Source organism: Mesoplodon densirostris, chromosome 10 (assembly GCF_025265405.1).
Source record: "Mesoplodon densirostris isolate mMesDen1 chromosome 10, mMesDen1 primary haplotype, whole genome shotgun sequence".
Classification (NCBI taxonomy): Eukaryota; Metazoa; Chordata; class Mammalia; order Artiodactyla; family Ziphiidae; genus Mesoplodon; species Mesoplodon densirostris.
The window spans coordinates 107,821,458-107,839,635 of NC_082670.1; the positions used below are offsets into that span (position 1 = coordinate 107,821,458).

Genomic DNA, 18,178 nt, shown 5'->3' on the forward strand with positions numbered 1-18,178 from the left:
GGGGGAGGGTCCCCAGGTCTCAGAAGGCCTGGCCCTGGGCACGAGCTGCAGCTGGGGTGTGAGGCCCAGAGGGCAGGCCTGGGAGCTGGTGGGGGAATGGGAGCTGGCGGATGCTGGTTCCGGAGGGGCTGGTGCCAGGGAGCCCTGTGTCTGCGGGTGTGCGTGTGGGGCCGGGGTCCCACCCGCTGGGGCTACCGCGAAGGGCTCTCAGCTGGGGCTGGACGGGCTGACTCAGAGATGAGGGTTCTGGGAGGTCCCAATGAGGTGTTTCTCGGATGGAGAAGAATCACTGGACTCATTTCTGTTAATGGTCCACCTGCCTCTGGTGGTTCTGAAGCCCTGGTGACCCTGCACAACCCCAGGGTCTCCTCTCTCTGTGAGTGGTGTCCCCTGAGGCTGTGCAGTACCCAACCTGCACAGCTGTACGTGGCAGCCCTGTGTCTCCGGATTCCCATTCAAGGGTTCTCTCCCTCCACAAGGAATCCTTGAGGGGGTGTCTACTGACCTATGGGGCCATGGCCTGGCTTCAAGGGCTCCATGGGTTTTTTGAAAGAGGACACAACTGTGTATATAGATTGGTGTTCCTGGGGTGACAAGATCCTACATGCATCCTGGACCCCTAGAATCACAGCCTTCTCTCAGGCCTGTGACGCCCAGGGAAAGCCGTGAACTGCTCAGCAGCTCGCTTCCCCATGTCGACTCCGATTCATCATCCAGCTGTCCTTGCAGTGGGCGCTCGTCTTGCTAACTGCGTCCCCCAGCACGCCCCTCCCCGGTTTGTTGGAGCCACGCCGGGGACTTCGCGTTGACCCCTGAGCACTCCAGACCCTTCGCACACGTTGGAGTCTGTTTGTGCAGCTTTCTCTGCCCAGATGGACAGGCCCGCTCCCCGTGTGCCCCGTGGATGGGACACGGCTGTGGGATCCTGGGACCTGGCAGGCTGTGCGTGCCGGGAGGTCAGGGTCACGGTCCAGGCCGCTGCATGCGCAGCTCAGCAGGCCCCCGTGGGCCTCGTGCGCTGGCCCGGGAGCCAGGGGCATAGCTAGGCAGCAGCCCCTCGGAGCCATTGTCTGGCGTAGGCCCTGCGGGGTGTGAGGAAGGTAGAGGTCTCCCTCTGGCTCCTTGCTCACCGGGGCTCTCTTCCCACACTAGATGTTCCTGCCTCATCGCCAACGCCTTTCAACGCGCTGCTTCCTGCTCGCAGAGCCAGCCCTCCCTCGGGGCTGTGGAGCCGGGTGTACCCCTCCCACTAGTCAGGAGGGCCAGGACCCTGTGCCTCCACCACCCCGGGGCCGGGCCTGCTGGGTCCAGTCTGGAGCAAGCCCCGCCGCCGCCGCCAACCCTCTTCCTGTAACTGTAGTTTAGGCCGTGCTCACGAGCTTGTTCTTATAAGTAGGAGTTTAAGTTTGTTGTCTGGGGGCTTTTGTTGTTGTTGTCTTGTTCTGCTGAGAGTCTCGCAAAGGCAAAGACCTTGACTCATTCCTCAACCCGGCTGTCTGGGGTTTCGGGACGATGTACACTTTGGCTTTTAGTTTCTTGGTCTCTAAAATCGCTCCCTTCTCAGGACCTGGAGCCGGTGGGAGTCTGTGGAGAAGGGGTCTGTAGATGCTGTGATAGCAGTGGTCTCAGGGAAAGGACTTTTTATTGGATTTTTTACTTGTGTGGGTTCTTCTCTCTCTGGAAACTGGACTCTCCCCCTCGTCGGGCTGCTGCTGGGAAATGATTGCAGCGAACAGACACGAGTGACAGGAGCCGCCCCATCCCTGCACAAGTAGCCACAGGACCGGGGCCAGGGCGCCCGGCTCAGCCTCGGGAGCGCCTGAGACGCCGGGGAGCTGGGAGCTGGGCCTCCTGCCCCCCTCGGGCCACTGTGAGTGGATGGCCATCCTCTGTGGTGCTTTGTTTCCCGAGCGGTGTACTTGGCCTCGGCCCTGGGGCGTCCGGTTCATCCTCCCTCTCCTGGCTTCGCTATCAGCACAGGGACTTCGGAATCGGAGCTGGGAAGTGTCCTTGGCCTGGAGACAGGGACTTTCCTTGTGTTCCACTGTTGTGCCCACGCACAGACCCGTGTTCTCTGCCCCTCCCTCTGTACAACGCACCTCGCGGATCTGAGCCTCTGCCGCCCCTCGGGACGGCCTCCCTCCGGGCAGCTCCCAGGACGGGCTGGGGAGGGGGCGACTCGGAAAACGGCCTCCTTCCCAGCCCTCGTCCACACAGCAGCTGAGACCTCCAGGACGCGGCTCCTCCTGAGGCCGGGGTGCCATGCCGCCCCCAGGAAGGGCGGAGCCCGGCAGGCGTGGACCCCGAGCTGCACATGTGAATCTGCCTCAGCCCTTTGGGACTGGGCCGCGCAATTTATTTTTTTAAAGCTGGAGACAGGAAGAATTGTGCCTTGCATATTACTTGAGCTCAAACTGGCAACTTGGATGTAAATAGGCGCATTTCTACTTGGTTTATTTAATAAAGCTCTATATAATTTCTTAAGATGAGCGTGATTATTGCCAGAATCACATGCGTGCTGCCCAGAAGTGACCCAGGCCTGGTGACATTGCTTGCCGTTGTGTGCATCTGGGGAGCGGGTCTGTGTCCTGCCGGCCTCTCTTCTCTGGCTGGACAGCCCAGCCTCCCTCCCACCCCTGAGGGGCCAGCAGGCACCAGGGCGGGGTGCCGTGGTGTCTGCCCACAGCTGCCTGCTCCAGGCCCCCACACAGGCCTTCCCTGTCGGAGGACGCGGCAGCCCTGCCCACACATCGCTGGGGTCACCTAGATGGCCTCTCAGCTCCCCTCCCTCTCCAGCCGTCCCCTTCTCTCTGCAGCTCTGGCTGCACCACCCCACCCCCTGAGACCATCTCCCCGGGTCACCAGCGCTCTGCCTGGCCTCTACAGCCGGACACCGGCCCCATTAGTTAACTGGCGCTGCCTTGCTGGCAGCCCCTCCTCTGTGTCCCCCGGCCCCTCACCCTTTGGCCCTCCCAGCCCCAGGCCCTGCCTGCGGCCTTCACGGGGCACTCGTGTGGGGTCATCCTGAGTGTCCCGTGGGGCAGGGCCTGGCATCACGTGTCACGGGTGGGAATGGAGGCTTAGAGACAGGTAGCCACCCAAGGTCGCAGGCCACCCAGAGGTGCTGCTGGTGGAGACCAGTTGTCCCTGACGTCACTTGCCGGCCTCCTCAGAGTCTGAGCCCCTGACGAGGAGCTGGGCAAAGAGCAGCCAGAATTTCAATGCAAAATTTGCATTTCCCAGCCCCTTGTGCTGCTAGAAGCCAACATGTGACTACATTTGGGGCCAGAACAGAGCGGCTGTGTCCCAGGCAGCTGGTGAAACGGTGCCCTGAAGGGATAGGTGCCCTGTTCACCTCCCGTCCCATCATCGCCAGCTCAGCAGACCCGGTGGGGCTCTGCCTGGCAAGGACGGTCGGGCCACCAGAGTCGCTGGGCCGTCCTTGTGTCCAGCCTGCACCCCAACCCGGGACAGCCTCCCCTGACGCCCAGGCATACGGGCAAGAGTTCTGGGCTTTCTTCTCCCCAGACGTCACCGTCATCTTAAAGCATGTGCTGCTAGAAACAACCAGACCCGGCCAGAGGCGAGGGCGTTCACAAAACCCAGTGACGTGCTTCAGCTTTCTGTTCCCAAACTAACCAAGCAACTTTCACTCTCTAAAGGGTGCCAAAAAATGCTTTTAGCACCATTTAGCGCTAAAATTATAGTATTGCATATAGATTTTTTTTTTCCTCCAGAATTCCTAAGTTTGGCCAGAAAATAACTCTGTGTCTCTCTCTCTGTCTCCCCGTTTTTCTGTGTGTGTGTTGGTGTGGGGGGCATACTGGAAATGTTACATCCCGAGGTCTGAAATACCAGCTACGAGACAGCCCAGAACCTGGGCATCCAGGTGGGTGGGAAAGGCATGGAGTTTAGAGATGAGGTGGCCAGGGGTGCAGGCCCCCCGTCTGGGGCTAGAGCGGAATTGTGTTCCCTCCCTGCGCTGCAGTGTTCCCCTGTCTGCATCTGGCCTGCCTGCCACCCCGAGTGGCTCTGGGGGAAGAGGTGGTAGGTGGGCTGCATGCTCTTCCCAGCCCTCAGCCTCCCAGTGCCTCCCCCAGAGGCTGATTGCATTCCCCCCGTGGAGGGGGCGCCATGGTCACGTGACTTGCTTTGGCCAACGGAAAGTGGGTGGAAGTGACCACATGTCAGTTCAGAGCCTGCGCTTAAAGAGGCCTCACCAGTTTCTGCTCACCCTCCTTGTCCTTCTGCCGTTGACAGAATAACAGGGAAACCCAGGTAGCTGCTGGCCCCAGGAGGAGGAGAGACATCTAAGAGGGACCTGAGACAAATCTGCCCATCCCAGACCAACTGACCTGCAGACTTGTGACCCTGAGAGTAAATGATGATAGTTACAAACCACTGACTTTGGGGACAGTTTGTTAGGCAGTGTTGTTGCAGCAGTAGGTGACTGATACAAAGCGTGGCATGGATTCTCTTCTGGCTGAGCCCATCAGGGCAGGTTTCTGCCACTTGTCACAGAGTCTGATTGACATGGTTGCAGCCTTGTGGCCCCTTCCCTTCAGTCTGTTCTCTCCTGGGCCCTGCCCGGGGCTGCCCCTTTGGCCCATCCCGCTGGACAGGGCTTTCCAGTGGCCCTGGCAGAGGCTGGAAGGGTGCCTGGCGCTCAGAGCCTGGGCCAGGCACTCAGGCAGGCACCTCAGAGGCCCCGGTTTCCTCCCTCTTGAGAGGGACCCAGTCAACCTCACCCTCGGGCTGCTGTTCTCATCCTGTTGTCACCCCAATGGGCTGGGTGAGACACGTCCTGCTCATGGCGACAACCCGGAGCAAGAGAGCGGGAGGGAACACCCCCCCAACCCAGGGGCTGGGCTGGGACGGGCCTGCTGGCCTGTGCTCTCCAGTCCCTTGAACAAAACCAGTCACGAGTCTGAATCTAGAATCAAGGCTCAGGAATAGTCTACCTTGGCTGGGAGGAGCTGCAAAGCCACAGATGTGAACGGAGGGGTCAAAAGTCAAGGTCATTAAATACATAAATAAATGTATTTAACAAAAGAGTCAAGGTCATTAACACAAAGCAATCATGGGTTGTCTTTTTTCTTATTGTTCAACTCCCTCATCATACATCATACAGACGGGAAAACTGAGGCCCAGAGACAGGAAGGGACTAGCAGGGGCCACCCCTGAGTAGCACACCAGGCCCCGGCCCTGAAGGTCAAGGTCGTCCCCCCACCACCACCCCCGCCTCCCCAGAGCAGTGACACAGGTCATGAGGACGCATTAGTCAATGGCGTGGGCCTTTCACCCTATGATTAATTCTCAAGGATCCTGTCTAGATCCACAATTTCAACATCACATAAAGTGAGCAATCTCAGTTAAAGAGAGAAAGGAAGAAAACAAAGCCCGGGACCTTGGGTTTTGTGATTGTCTATTATTTTGTTTTATGTTGTATGTAATTAGCACATAAACTTCCGTGGAAGATTTCATTAGCAGACTCATCAGGTGACCACTTTCATGTGGGGAGTATTTACTGAAGGCAAATAAAGACAATTTATAAGAACCAGGAAAGTGGAATCCCATTTTCCCATTGCTCCACAGCTGCAAGGTGTAATGGCTCCAGGGCAGTGCCGGCTCCCTTTCTGGGCCCTTCTCCACAGAGGGGTACATCGGGAGGCCCAGGGCAGCAGCCCAAAGCCTCGTGGACAAGGCCCAGGCACCGGGTAGATCTCCTGCCTGTGCCAGTAACCATCCAGGGGACCTTGACCTTGAGTACTTCCTGTCACCTCTCTGAGCCTCAGTTTCCCCGTCTGCAGAGTGGTAATTATCACACTACCTCCTCCGTAGGTGTGCCGTGTGGACTGAATGAGCTCCTGTATTAAAACCCCCAGCACGGTGGTGAGCAAACATTTGGTGCTCGGTAAATATGAACTTTTCTGCCTTCTTCTCCCTGGTGATTAGAGACAGTTGTCCTCACTCTCTTGGGGGCCATGACACATTCCCCAGGAGTCCCTGTCACTGCTCACCCGGCCAACTGAAGCAAATCAACAGTCAGGTCCAGGCTCACAAATGTGGATGATGGGCCAGGCAGGCAGCCCCCGAATGCAAGGGGCTGGAGGTGGACGCTGGCAACCTGAGTGCCTGGCCTCACCCACTGACCTCTAGCTGCCAGGTGGGGACAAAGCCCAGTGGGGCCCATTCTTCTAGCTTTCTAGAGACTCCAAAAGTCCTTTGGGGGGTAGTAAAACCTTCCACCTTATAAATAATGGTAATAAAATTAAAGTTTAAAAAATATTAAAAAAAAAAAACTTGTGTGGGCCAAAGAAACCTGCCCTCAGGCCACCAGTTTTCAATCTCTGAATTTCTTCATAACTGGTAAAATTCTGGCTCGTGTGTTTCCCCAGTCCCTTCCTGTGGCCCCGGCAGACATTACTAATTGCTCCCAGCACTCTTTCCTGCTCAAGCGGGACTCTGCCTCAGATTCCCTACAATCCAGCATCCGGGCAGCCACAGCCAGTCAGCTGGTGTTGACAGAGGAGAGGAGTCCCATCGTCCTCCCTAATCTACTCCAAGCCCCTCATTTTAGAGGCAGGAAAGGACTAGTTTTAGCTCACCTATAACCAAAGATGCGAAGGTATCATCTTTTCTCTGGCAACCAGACACAGAGGGAGTGGCTAAAAGATGCTGTGTATGTTAGAATGTGTCTTTTTTTTCCTTCAGAAGTATTGATTTGGGACTGAAGCATCTTAAAATGCAGAAGAAGTAGGCAAATGTTGCAGCCCCAGCTACCTGCCCCTACTGCCCACAGGGTCCAGGGGTCCAGGGTGAGGAGATGGATGGGCAGAGGTAGGAAGTTTAAGTGTATAACTGTAATCAGTTTGTTAAGTTTTCAGGAACCACTGAAATGACATTCACCATCCATGTGGGGAGGGGAATGGGCGCTCATGGTCTAAATCAAAGGAAAATGATCAAGGGCTGTTTCTTGGGCACCCCAGTCGGAGACAGATTTGTGTCGGCTGTCAAGTCGATAATTTTGTTCCCTACGCCAGGAAGGTTGAGATGCTGTTACCACCTCGGGGGGCTGTTGGCAGCCTTTATCAACGCCCTGCTTCCCAAGGAGCTGGCAGGGCAGAAGGCAGAGTGATGAGTCAGATGGAGCTTCTCTGTGGAGGGGCAGAGGGACAGACAAGGCTCAGAGCACCTTCTACAGGTGGGGAAAGGGACCTTGGTGGGTTGGAGGGTTGGAAGAGGCTCCTGGGAGGAGGCGAGTCAGAACCAGGGCGGGAACAATGGGTGTCTAGGCGGAGGGGCCGGTTTGAGCCTAAGGTCAGACACTTCTAGCCTCCTGTGGGGAGGAACAGATAGTGGCCTGGGTTCCAGTCCTCACCCATTTGGGATAGAGTTATGGCATGTTGTTCTGGGTATAAAAAGCTCTTGGCTCCCAAGCTAGGGGATGTGGGGAAATACTGATTTGGGGTGACCGGGGTCAGTATATTCAAACCAGGCTTCCTGTCCACCCCCACCCCCACCCCCGGTCCTGTAACATTCCCCAGGGGCACACGTGACTGGGTTGAGATGTTCTGAGTTCAGGACACCCAGAGGGGAGAAGTCAGCAAAGTTAATTCTTCACAATCTAACTGGACTTTCTTTTAGGTTTTTCGACCTACATTAAAACTCATTTTCAGTAAAATTTCACAAAACTTCAGATTTGGAGTAGGTTATTTAATTTGATAATTAAAACCTATTTTATCAAGTCTTGTCATAAAATATTCTAATTATGGTTAATCCTCATTGTATTTCATCCTGTAAATTGTTTCATATGTTCTACTTCCTACAGATAAAAGTATACAACAGATGTCAACTTAGAAAGGGTGGTGGGGGATAGAGTTTTTCCCAAATTCTATGAGGGAGCACACAAAAAGCTGTGAAACTTCCCCTGTAAGCAGTGGGGAGCCATGGAGGGTGCCAGAGCAGGAGTGTGCCATGGCCAGAGACTGGCTCAGAGGGTCACTCTAGCGGTAGGTGTCTGTGTGAGTGGAATCCCTTCAGGGCAGCCAATAGGATGACTGCTCGTCCAATGCGAGCTGACAGGCTCTATTTGGGGAAAACACGTGCACTCACCTCACCTCTGCCCCTTGGTCCTTTCACCAGGCTCCCCCAGGCTTCTGCTTCCGGCCCTGACTGTCCAGCCAGTCCCCTCCCCTCTCTGGGTCTCAGCTTCCCCTTGGTTCTGATCAGGTGCCCCAGCTCCAAAAGGCTGTGGGTCCAGGAAGGGAGCAGATCCAACACCCGGCCCCACCTACCCACCTACCCACACCTTGGATCCACAGCCTCTGGGAGCACAGCTGCTGCCCCCGGGGGCTGCCCTGCTCTTGGCAGGAGAGAGACTAAACCTCAGAGGCCACAGCTGAGTGGGGCTGGGCGGCCCGATTTAACCAGCACGCCGCTGTGAGGCTCTGAAGGGCAGGACACTCAGGCCCTGCTTTCCTGACTGATTCGGAACACCTGAGCCTCATTGGCTCCTCCCACCCCAGGTCCGCTGGGGCCTTGGGGATGCTCCCGTCAGCCCCTGGGCCGGTCTGCCCTTCTGTTTGTCTCTTCTCCCTTCTCCCCCTGCCTGGCTCCCCCCTCAGGGCAGAAGTCTCACCTCTTCTGCAATTTCTCTTCTTCCTCTTGCCTCCTGCACCCCTCCCCCTCCCCTCCCTCTTTCACTCTCCCTTCCCCCTCCCCCTCCGACTCCCTCTTCTAACATCCTACAGCCACGCTACTCAAACTCTGGTCCTCCTCGGATCAACCGTGTGGGCGCCACCCGGGAGCCTGTTAGAAATGCAGACTCTCAGGCCCCACCCCAGACCTGCTGGATCAGGACCTGCATTTCAGCAAGACCCCCAGGTGACTTGTGTGCACTTTTCTAATTACAGAGTAATCTGAGTTAATTGAAGTAGAAAATATAGACAAGAAAAGAAACATCACCTGTAGCCCCTCTGCTGATTGCCAGCTCCGTTTTCAATTTGCTGTTCTTTCTTCCCAAGAGTTTTTCTTAATTTTTATTTTATATTGGAGTATAGTTGATTTACAATGTTGTATAAGTTTCAGGTGTACAGCAAAGTGATTCAGTTATACATATCTATTCTTTTTCAGATTCTTTTCCCATATAGGTTATTGCAGAATGTTGAGTAGAGTTCCCTGTGCTGAACAGCAGGTCCTTGTTGGTTCTCTATTTTATATATAGTAGTGTGTGTATGTTGATCCCAACCTCCTAATTTATCCCTCCCTTCCCATACTGCCCCTTTGGTAACCACAAGTTTGCTTTCTAACCCTGTGAGTCTGTTTTTGTTTTGTAAATAAGTTCATTTGTCTCATTTTTTTTAGATTCCACAGAAGTGATATCATATGATATCTGTCTTTCTCTATCCGACTTACTTCACTTAGTATGATGATTTCTAGATCCACCCATGTTGCTGCAAATGGCCTTACGTGCTTTTCTCTGGGTGGGTTGGAAGAGTTGTTGAGCCAAAATCCCAACCGGGATTTAATTTCTGGAAGCCCCTCCCTGAACCAGCCGCCCTGACTGTGGCCATCTCTGTCCCAGTGGAGTTCATTCCAGTCGGCCTGGCACAGCCAGGGATGGGGACCAAAGTCCTGCTGAGGACAGAAACGACAAAAGCAGTTGAGGTTCCCTGCTGATGGGAGGGATGGTCCTCGCAATCCTGAACTTCACTCACCCTCTAAGCCCAGCCTGCACTGGCCGCAGGGCCCCAGGAGGCTTCCGACCCCTCCCTGCACTCCCGGACCTCATGTCCCATGCGGAGACAGCCCAGGCTTAGACCAGGGCCAGAGGGGGAGCAGTCCTGAGGGAGCTCGGAGGAGGCCCAGCCAAGTGTAGGGGAGGGGATGGTCAGGGAGGGCTGCCTGGAAGAGGGGACACTTGCTCAGGCATCTTGGTGGAATAGTGACAGCTTTTTCTGGTGGACAAGAGAAAGAGGGAAGGGTTCCCAAGAAGAGAGAGCAGCACTTGCAAAGATGACCAGGGAGAGGACAAGGAGTTGTGTGTGTGTGTGTGTGTGTGTGTGTGTGTGTGTGTGTGTGTGTGTGCTGGGCGGGCAGTTTCAGTAGCATGGCAGTGTGTAGCAGAGGTCAGGAGAATGTTGAGGTTATGTGTCTGGGGCAGGGTTTCTGCAGGTCTGTTGTAAACACTTAAGCAAGTGAAGTTAAGGGCTGGACCAGGCCACTGTTTTCTATGTGCAGGCTCTGGAGCCAGGAGGCCTGGGTTCAAATTCTGACTCTGCTTCTCATGTGCTGTGTGACCGTGAGTTAGTTGATGAACCTCTCTGTGCCTCAGTTTCCTTACCTGGGAAATGGAGGCAATGATGGTGCTTCCATCATTTGGGCTGATGTGAGATTAAATGAGTTAATTAAGGGAAAGTACTGGGAAGAGTGCTTGGCATATAAAGGGCCAGCCAGAGACCAAGGGTGGGTGGTCCACTGCTCCGATCCTCAACTTCCTCAGTTGCACTGTGGGCAGTGTGAAACCTCTCCTGCAGGGGTGTTTGTAAATATTCAGCAACATCCAATAGGCATGCATGTGCCTGGCCTTCTGCCTGGCAGGCTCGGCTTCTCTCATGGAGCTGGCACTGTAGTGGGGGACACGGAAAAAGTATAAATAGATAACCCGGTTGCAGAGATAGTGCTAAGTGCCATGAGAAGCAAGATGGTAGGAGAGAGGATGATGGCATGGTGGAGGGGACCCTGAATCAGTTTGCTGGTCGGGGAAGACTTTTCTGCAGTGATATTTGAGCTGAGATCTCAGAGCCAAGGAATCAACAAAGATGGGGCAGGAGGAGCATGCCAGGCCAAAGGAACAGCGTGTGCAAAGGCCCTGAGGTGGGAGTGCTTTGGGTCTGACTGTGGAACAGCATGGGGGCAATGTGGCTGGAGAAGGGTGGCCAGGTTTTAGCAAATAAAAATAATAGGGCACCCAGTTAAGTGTCTGCAATTAGAATTTCAGGTAAACAGCAGAGGATTTTTTTAGTATAAGTATGTCCCAAACGATGCATGGGACATACTTATACTAAAAAAAATCATTTGTTGTTTATTTGAAATTCCAGTTTAACTGGGAACCTCTATTTTATCTGGCAATCCTAGGCTGGGGGGGGAAGTTGGGGGAGATGAGTCAGCAAGCAGGCGGGGCTTGGCCGACCTGGGGAGGTGGCTGGATTTCATTCTCAGGGTCATGGTTAACAGGGCCGTGGCCTCCAGCTTCCATTCCTGCTCCAGGTGCTAAATGGGTGGGCATTTTAGCTTAATGGGGGAAGTGTCTGTCAGGGACCCCGGAACAAGTGGTTCAAGCCACCCACGTCATGGAGAATTCTCCAAAAGATGACTCATCCCAAGTAACAGACAAGAGAGCTGGGGCTGCATCGCGCTCCCGGGAGGTGAAAACCTCCCTCACAGGAATGACAGGGAGGGGAGGCGGTCGAGGTAGTAGGGAGTGATGTTAAAATTAGAACAATCCTGTTCTCCTAATCAGAGATGCAGCCAGTGCCCCACGAATCTGTAATGGGCTTCCTTGCAGACTTCTGGAAGGGGGAGGCCAGGGTCAGCTGTGTAAATATTCATGGGGTGCTGGGAGAGGGTCCGGGGGGAGGCGGGCCTGCCTGCTCCCCGCAGAGGCTCAGCGGGAGGTCTGGGTGCTTATCCTGCCCTGCGGCTAACTGGATGAATTGTGACGTCAGGCCTGCCCTGCTCCCTCTGAGCCTTGGGGGGACGGATGGAGAATCAAGTTCGGGACTGGATCCCAGAGGGAGAATCAGGGCCCCTCACTTGGCCTCTGCTGGCCCCGCAGACTCTGTGCTTGCTGAAAGAAAGAATGAATGAGTGAATGAATGAATGAGGGCTCTTTGGCAGCTCCCTCCTTTTCCTGGCAGGGCTATTTTAAGCCTCCTGCTAGGCCCTGTGTGGGCTCATCCACACCGTGTCACGGCAGACAGATTAAAAAGCACCCACATGCCTCATTAAATAGAATTTATATATAACTATATGGCGCTGAGTCAAGATGCAATTGACTAGTTGACTGATGTTCTGTGCTGTGGACATTTAATTAAACATTTATTCATTTTGACATGTCAGTGTGTCTTTTTCCTCCCTCCTCTACCCCATCTCGAACACATTCCTGGGCCCCTGACAGGCTCCTGGCTGCCGAAGCTCTGCCCCAGCGGCTAAAGGGGCGGCCTTGTCTCAGGGCTGCAGGCGCCCCGTCTGTAAAAGGGGAAGGTTGGATGAGGTGACCCCCACTGGGCATGTTCCTCCCATGAGGAGGACTGTTAGAGCCCCCCACCCCCATTCCTACAGAGACTGCGGAGTGATAATAACTGCAGTCCCTCAGAGGGACGTTGAATTCCACAGCCTCCAACATTGACAGATGTTCTTATCCCCATTTTACAGATGAAAAGGCAGAGGCTGGGACGTCAGGACAACGCTGTGGGGCCCTGGTACACCTGAGACAAAGTCCCCGAGGCTGTTTGAGGAGATGTGGGCCCAAGAGCATTAAACATCATGGGATGACAGGGCAGAGAGGCCCATTTCCCTTCAGTCCTGATTATAGGAAGGAGAAGCACTTGGCCACCTGCTGCTGGGTCTTCAACGCCCCTCCAGCACTTGCTAATCGAGAAAGAACAGGTCCCACACTCACAGTGTAGAAGGACAACAATTTCTAGCTAGAAATTAACGTTTTTTTCCATTCTACTTTACTTTATGGATGACCTCATAATTATGGCAACAGATACAAAGTTTCATTTCAGACTAAATATATTTGATAAGAAAACTTAAACTAAAAATATTTTTGTTTAACAAAGTAAAGTAAAAATCAAATACATGTTTAGCGTGTACTCAGGGCAAAATTCATGAAGGCAGCATTTTTAGTTGATTCACAGTGTTATGTTAATTTCTGCTGTACAGCAAAGTGATTCAGTTATACATATACATATTCTTTTCCACAGGATATAGTTGAATATAGTTCCCTGTGCTACACAGTAGGACCCTGTTGTTTATCCATTCTATATATAATAGTTTGCATCTGCTAATCCCAAACTCCCAATCTTTTCCTCCCCTCCCCACCTTGGCAACCGTAAGTTTGTTCTTTATGTGTCTGAGTCTGTTTCTGTTTCGTAGATATGTTCATTTGTGTTGTATTTTAGATTCCATATATAAGTGATATCATATAGTATTTGTCTTTCTCTTTCTGACTTACTTCGCTTAGTATGATAATCTCTAGGTCCATCTGTGTTGCTGCCGATGGCATTATTTAATTCCTTTTTATGGCTGAGTAATATTCCATTGTATATATGTACCAAACCTTCTTTATCCACTCATCTGGTGCTGGACATTTAGGTTGTTTCCATGTCTTGGCTACTGTGAATAGTGCTGCTATGAAATAGGAATGCATGTATATTTTTGAATTATAGTTTTGTCTGGATATATGCCCAGGAGTGGGATTGCTAGATCATATGGCAACTCTATTTTTAGTTTTTTGAAGAACCATCATACTGTTTTCCATAGTGGCTGCACCAATTTACATTCCCACCAGCAGTGCAAGAGGGTTCCCTTTTCTCCACACCCTCTCCAGCACTTATTATTTGTAGACTTTTTAATGATGGCCATCACGAAGGCAGCATTTGAATGACCAAACTTGGGGTTCCGTTGGGGTGGACTGCAATTAACATGCTGTGCGTCCTCAGACAAATCAGTCCCCCTCTCTGGGCCTTCCCATTTGTAGTAAGGATTGCTAACCCAGACAAGCTCCAGTGCTAAGGATCTAACTCTGAAGATTCCTTATTCTGATAGTCTTCTGCTTCTTTCAAGCGTAGGTCAACGTCTTCCCTATAGGTCCAGCAGAGAGTGGACCAAAGGCACTTAGAACAGGCCTGAATCCTGATGTTATGTTCTGTGCACATAAGCTCCAGGAGCCTGGCACTGCAGATGAGAGAGGTGGTGAGCACTTCAGTTCTGTGGTGGGTTGTGTGCAGCTGCTCTGAGAGTCACTGAAAGCAACAGTGTTGTAGGACCAGTTTAGGACCAGTTACCTGCTCCTAAAACGTGGGACAATTGAGGAATGAGAACCTTCCTGATTTGCAGAAACAAGGTGATTGATAAGGTGACTGCAATCACCAACCAGCCTTAGCTAGCGTGCCCACAAAGTGCTCCTCAGCCATCCAGAGAGAGAAGGGCCTGATGGCCAGCTCTGAGAATTAGCAGTGTGGAGCATCAGGACAGGTGAGGTGGGTGGGAGGTGGCCAGCATGGACTCCAACCCCCAGGGAGCTCTCGAGATGCCTTAACTCTCCTAAACACGTGCCTCTCGGCATTATGAGAATCCTGTCTGCGTCTCTGCCTTTTGATAGGAGAGTGGGAGACATTAACCTTTATTGTACTGTTGATCTGTTTAGACTTACTTGGCCATCTTATTTTAATTTTAATTCATCATAATTTCATTGTGTTTCATTTTAAAATTGACCAAATTATCTTTATTCCATTCCCCCCCTACTGCTTTGAAAACTATGCCTTCTATCTCTGTTTTTCTAGTGACTAATTTTATATTTTTAACACACATAGTTCATTTTCTAATAATGTTTATTGTTTAACAGTGTCTGTGTTCCAACTTGGTCTTTGTGAATGCTGATAAATCCCTGAGGCAAGGATCAGGGAGTCGGGGAAAGGTAGGATGAGGTCATATACACCTACCCCGTGCCAGGCACTTTCTCCATGTTTCCATATATGACCTTAATTTATCCTTAGAGCAGCCTGGAAAGGAGGATTAGTCTTTCCATTTACATAAAACTTAAGTGAAGCTCAAGAGCTGAAGATGGTGGTCCAGGGCTTATTAGCAAGTTGGTGGCCAAGCAGGATTTCTAAGTCCTGGCTCTTTCCACCATTTTTTGTCTGTCTTTCGGAACTTTCCACCACTTGTCTGCACTTCCTCAACAAAGATCTGGGTGAGCTGGAGCGTGAAGACAGAGGTAGAGGTGAGCATGTGCAGGGGGAGGGGAAAGCCCCCCATTGTTGTCTGGCCCCTGCTTCCTACCAGTGAGGGTTCAGGGTGCCTGGGAGCCCCACAGAGCCCTGGGTGGGCACCTTCCTGCCCACAGGCTCTGGGGAGGACAGCTGTGCTGATTCTGGGGGTGGGGGGTCTGCCCAACTCAGTCACTCATTCCTCAGATGCTTCCTGAGCCCTTCTTGATGGCAGTTCATGGGAGTGGAGGTTCAGGGATCAATCAGAATCCAGGCGAGGTGAGAGGGAGACGTGCAAAGAGAATAGGACACCTGGAGATTATTTGTTCCCTTTCAATGCACTTATTATTATGGCTCTATTTTGAAAAGGTAATACATACATGAAAAGGAAAACAATATCTGAACTTTATAAAAGGCTTTAGAGTCAGTCTTCTTTCCACCCCTAGGATATTGTTATTATATAAAAGGTAAACATACATGAGGAAGTATAAAAATCCAGAGGCACCCACCTTTAGCATTATCTGGAGCACATCCTTCTGGAAATAGTTGGTACAAATTCAAGCACACAATTCTGCATGTTCCTTCATATTTTCACACTGCTAGGAGCAGCGCACAGCTTCTGTTCTGTGCCTGACTTTCATCACTTCCTTTTCCCTGAGGATCACCCTTGTCGGTCCATAAAGGCCAACATCTGCTAAGGCTGCAGATTTCCACAGGCTGGATTTTCCACGATTCCTGTGAACCAGTGAGTGGGTTTGTCGTGGAATAAATTCCTACACTTGGAATTGTCGGGTCAAAGGGTGGTGTGTGAAACCTGGAGGACAGTTCAATTCCCCACTTGTCTTCTGAGGAGCATGTGCCATTGTCACCTCAGCTGTGACTGAAAGTTAGTGCTTGTTTTTCCACAGCCCCACCAAACTGAAGACCATCTTTTTTTTTTTTTTTTTTTTTTTTGAAGACCATCTTTTTTTTTTTTTTTTTTTTTTTGCGGTACGCGGGCCTCTCACTGTTGTGGCCTCTCCCGTTGCGGAGCACAGGCTCCGGATGCGCAGGCTCAGCGGCCATGGCTCACGGGCCCAGCTGCTCCGTGGCATGTGGGATCTTCCCAGACAGGGGCACGAACCCGTGTCCCCTGCATCGGCAGGCGGACTCTCAACCACTGCGCCACCAGGGAAGCCCCTGAAGACCATCTTTTAAACACAGCAGGAAGAGGAGCCTCGGGAGCTAAAAGGAGCCCCCAAGTGGGCTGGGGGAGTCAGGGAGGGCTCCTGGAGGGAGGTGCCACTTGGATTGGGTTTTGAAGGATGCATAGGAGTTTGTCAGTCTGGGGAATGTGGGGAAGGAGTGTCTGGAAGAAGGAACAGCATGTACAAAAGTGCAGAGGTGTGGGAGCATGTGGTGTGTCCAAGGGAAGAAAGTACAGAGAGGGGTGGAGTGGAGAGGCGGGGACCCAGATGCCCAGGATGAGGGGCCATGCGGCTGTGCCTCCACCCCTTTCTCCTCTGCACGCTCTCTGATAGGGTATGAACACAGCCTTCATTTCAGGGTGAGGCTTTGTGGAATAATCAGTAAACCATTGGAAGTGGGGCAGGGTGGGGAGAAGCCACACACAGAGCCTGGAATTCAAGGTCACAGTTACTCCTTCAACAAGACCACAGGGACCTTGACTCCTCTGGGCCAGGCCTTTGTCTGGAGGTTACAGACAGGAGCACTGAGGTGAGAGGCAGGCAAGGCTTCCCCGGCAGTTACGTGGAGGCCCAGCCAGTCAGGAGCTCCTGGGTGGGCTGCGTGCTTAGCCTGAAGAAGGTGGTTACCCACCTCCTCGCCTCCTAGCCACTTCAGATGAGCCCCAGTGGAGACATGGGAAGAATGGTCAGACTTCTTAACTGAAGCCATTCTAGCAGATACGGTGTGTGTATTTTCTTTCTTTGAATAGCTTCAGTGAGATATAATTAACATACTACACAATTCTCCCTTTAAAAGTGTACGGTTCAATGATTTTCAGTACATTCACAGTGTTTTACAATCAATTTCAGAACATTTTCATTACTCCATAAAGAAATCTTCACCTACCTACTACTCACCCACCCCCGGCCCTAGGCTACCACTAATCTACTTTCTGTCTCTATAGATTTGCCTATTCTGGACATTTCATGTAAATGGAATCCTACAATATGTGGTCTTTTGTGACTGATTTATTCCTCTTAGCATGTTTTCAAGTTTCATCCATGTTGTGGCAGGTGTCAGCATTTTATTCTTTTTTATTACCAAAGAATATTCATTGCGTGCATAGACCACATTGTATCTATCTATTGATCAACTGATGGGCATTGGGTTGTTTCCTTTTGTTAGCTCTTATAAATAATGCTCTTACGACATTTGTGTGCAAGTTTTTGTGAGGCTGTATGTTTTCAGTTCTCTTGGCTATATACCTAGGGCTGGAATTTCTGGGTCATATGGTATAAATGCTTAAATGTTTGAGGTACTGCCAGACTATTTTCCAAAGCAGCTGCACCACTTTAGGTTCCCACCGGCAATGTATGAGTGTCCCATTTCTCTACATCCTCGCCAACACTTATTATTTTCTGTATTTTTAGCTAACCTAGTGGGTGTAAAGTGGTATCTCATTTTGGTTTTGATTTGTATTTCCCTGATCACTAATGGTGTCAAGCATTTTTTCATGTACTTATATTTTTTTGAGAAATGTCTATTCAGATCCTTTGCCCATTTTACATTGGGTTGTCATTTTAAATTATTGAGTTGTAAAAGTTCTTTTTGTATTCTAGAAACAAGGATCTCATCAAATGTATGATTCAGAAAAATTTTCTCCTGTTCTGAGGGTTGTCATTTCAGTTTCTTGATTGATGTCCTTTGAAGCACAAAAATTTTTCGTTTCACCTATGTCTAGTTTATCTCGTTTTTCTTTTGTTCCTTATGGTTTTGGTTTCATGTGTAAATCATTGTGATTTTGATTTGCATTTCCCTAATGACTAATGATGTTGAGCATCTTTTTGTGTGCTTATTTGCCATTTATATATCTTCTTTGGTAAAATGTCTGTTCAAATCTTTTGCCCATTTTTAATTGGGTTGTTTGTCATAAGAGTTTTTATATAGTCTATACACAAGTTAGTTGTTGAATGTACATATTGCAAATATTTTCTCCCATACTGTGGCTTGTC

General features: G+C 51.3%; 1 protein-coding gene across 1 annotated transcript in view; it reads left to right on the forward strand.

Annotated features, from left to right (window-relative positions):
* NUP210 (nucleoporin 210) overlaps positions 1-1,253 on the forward strand; it is a 100,574-nt gene extending 99,321 nt beyond the window's left edge. The window contains exon 40 of the mRNA XM_060110319.1: positions 1,153-1,253. Within this exon, the coding sequence (XP_059966302.1) occupies positions 1,153-1,253 (101 nt within the window). The remainder of the gene's footprint in view (positions 1-1,152) is intronic.
* The last annotated feature ends 16,925 nt before the right edge of the window (positions 1,254-18,178 follow it).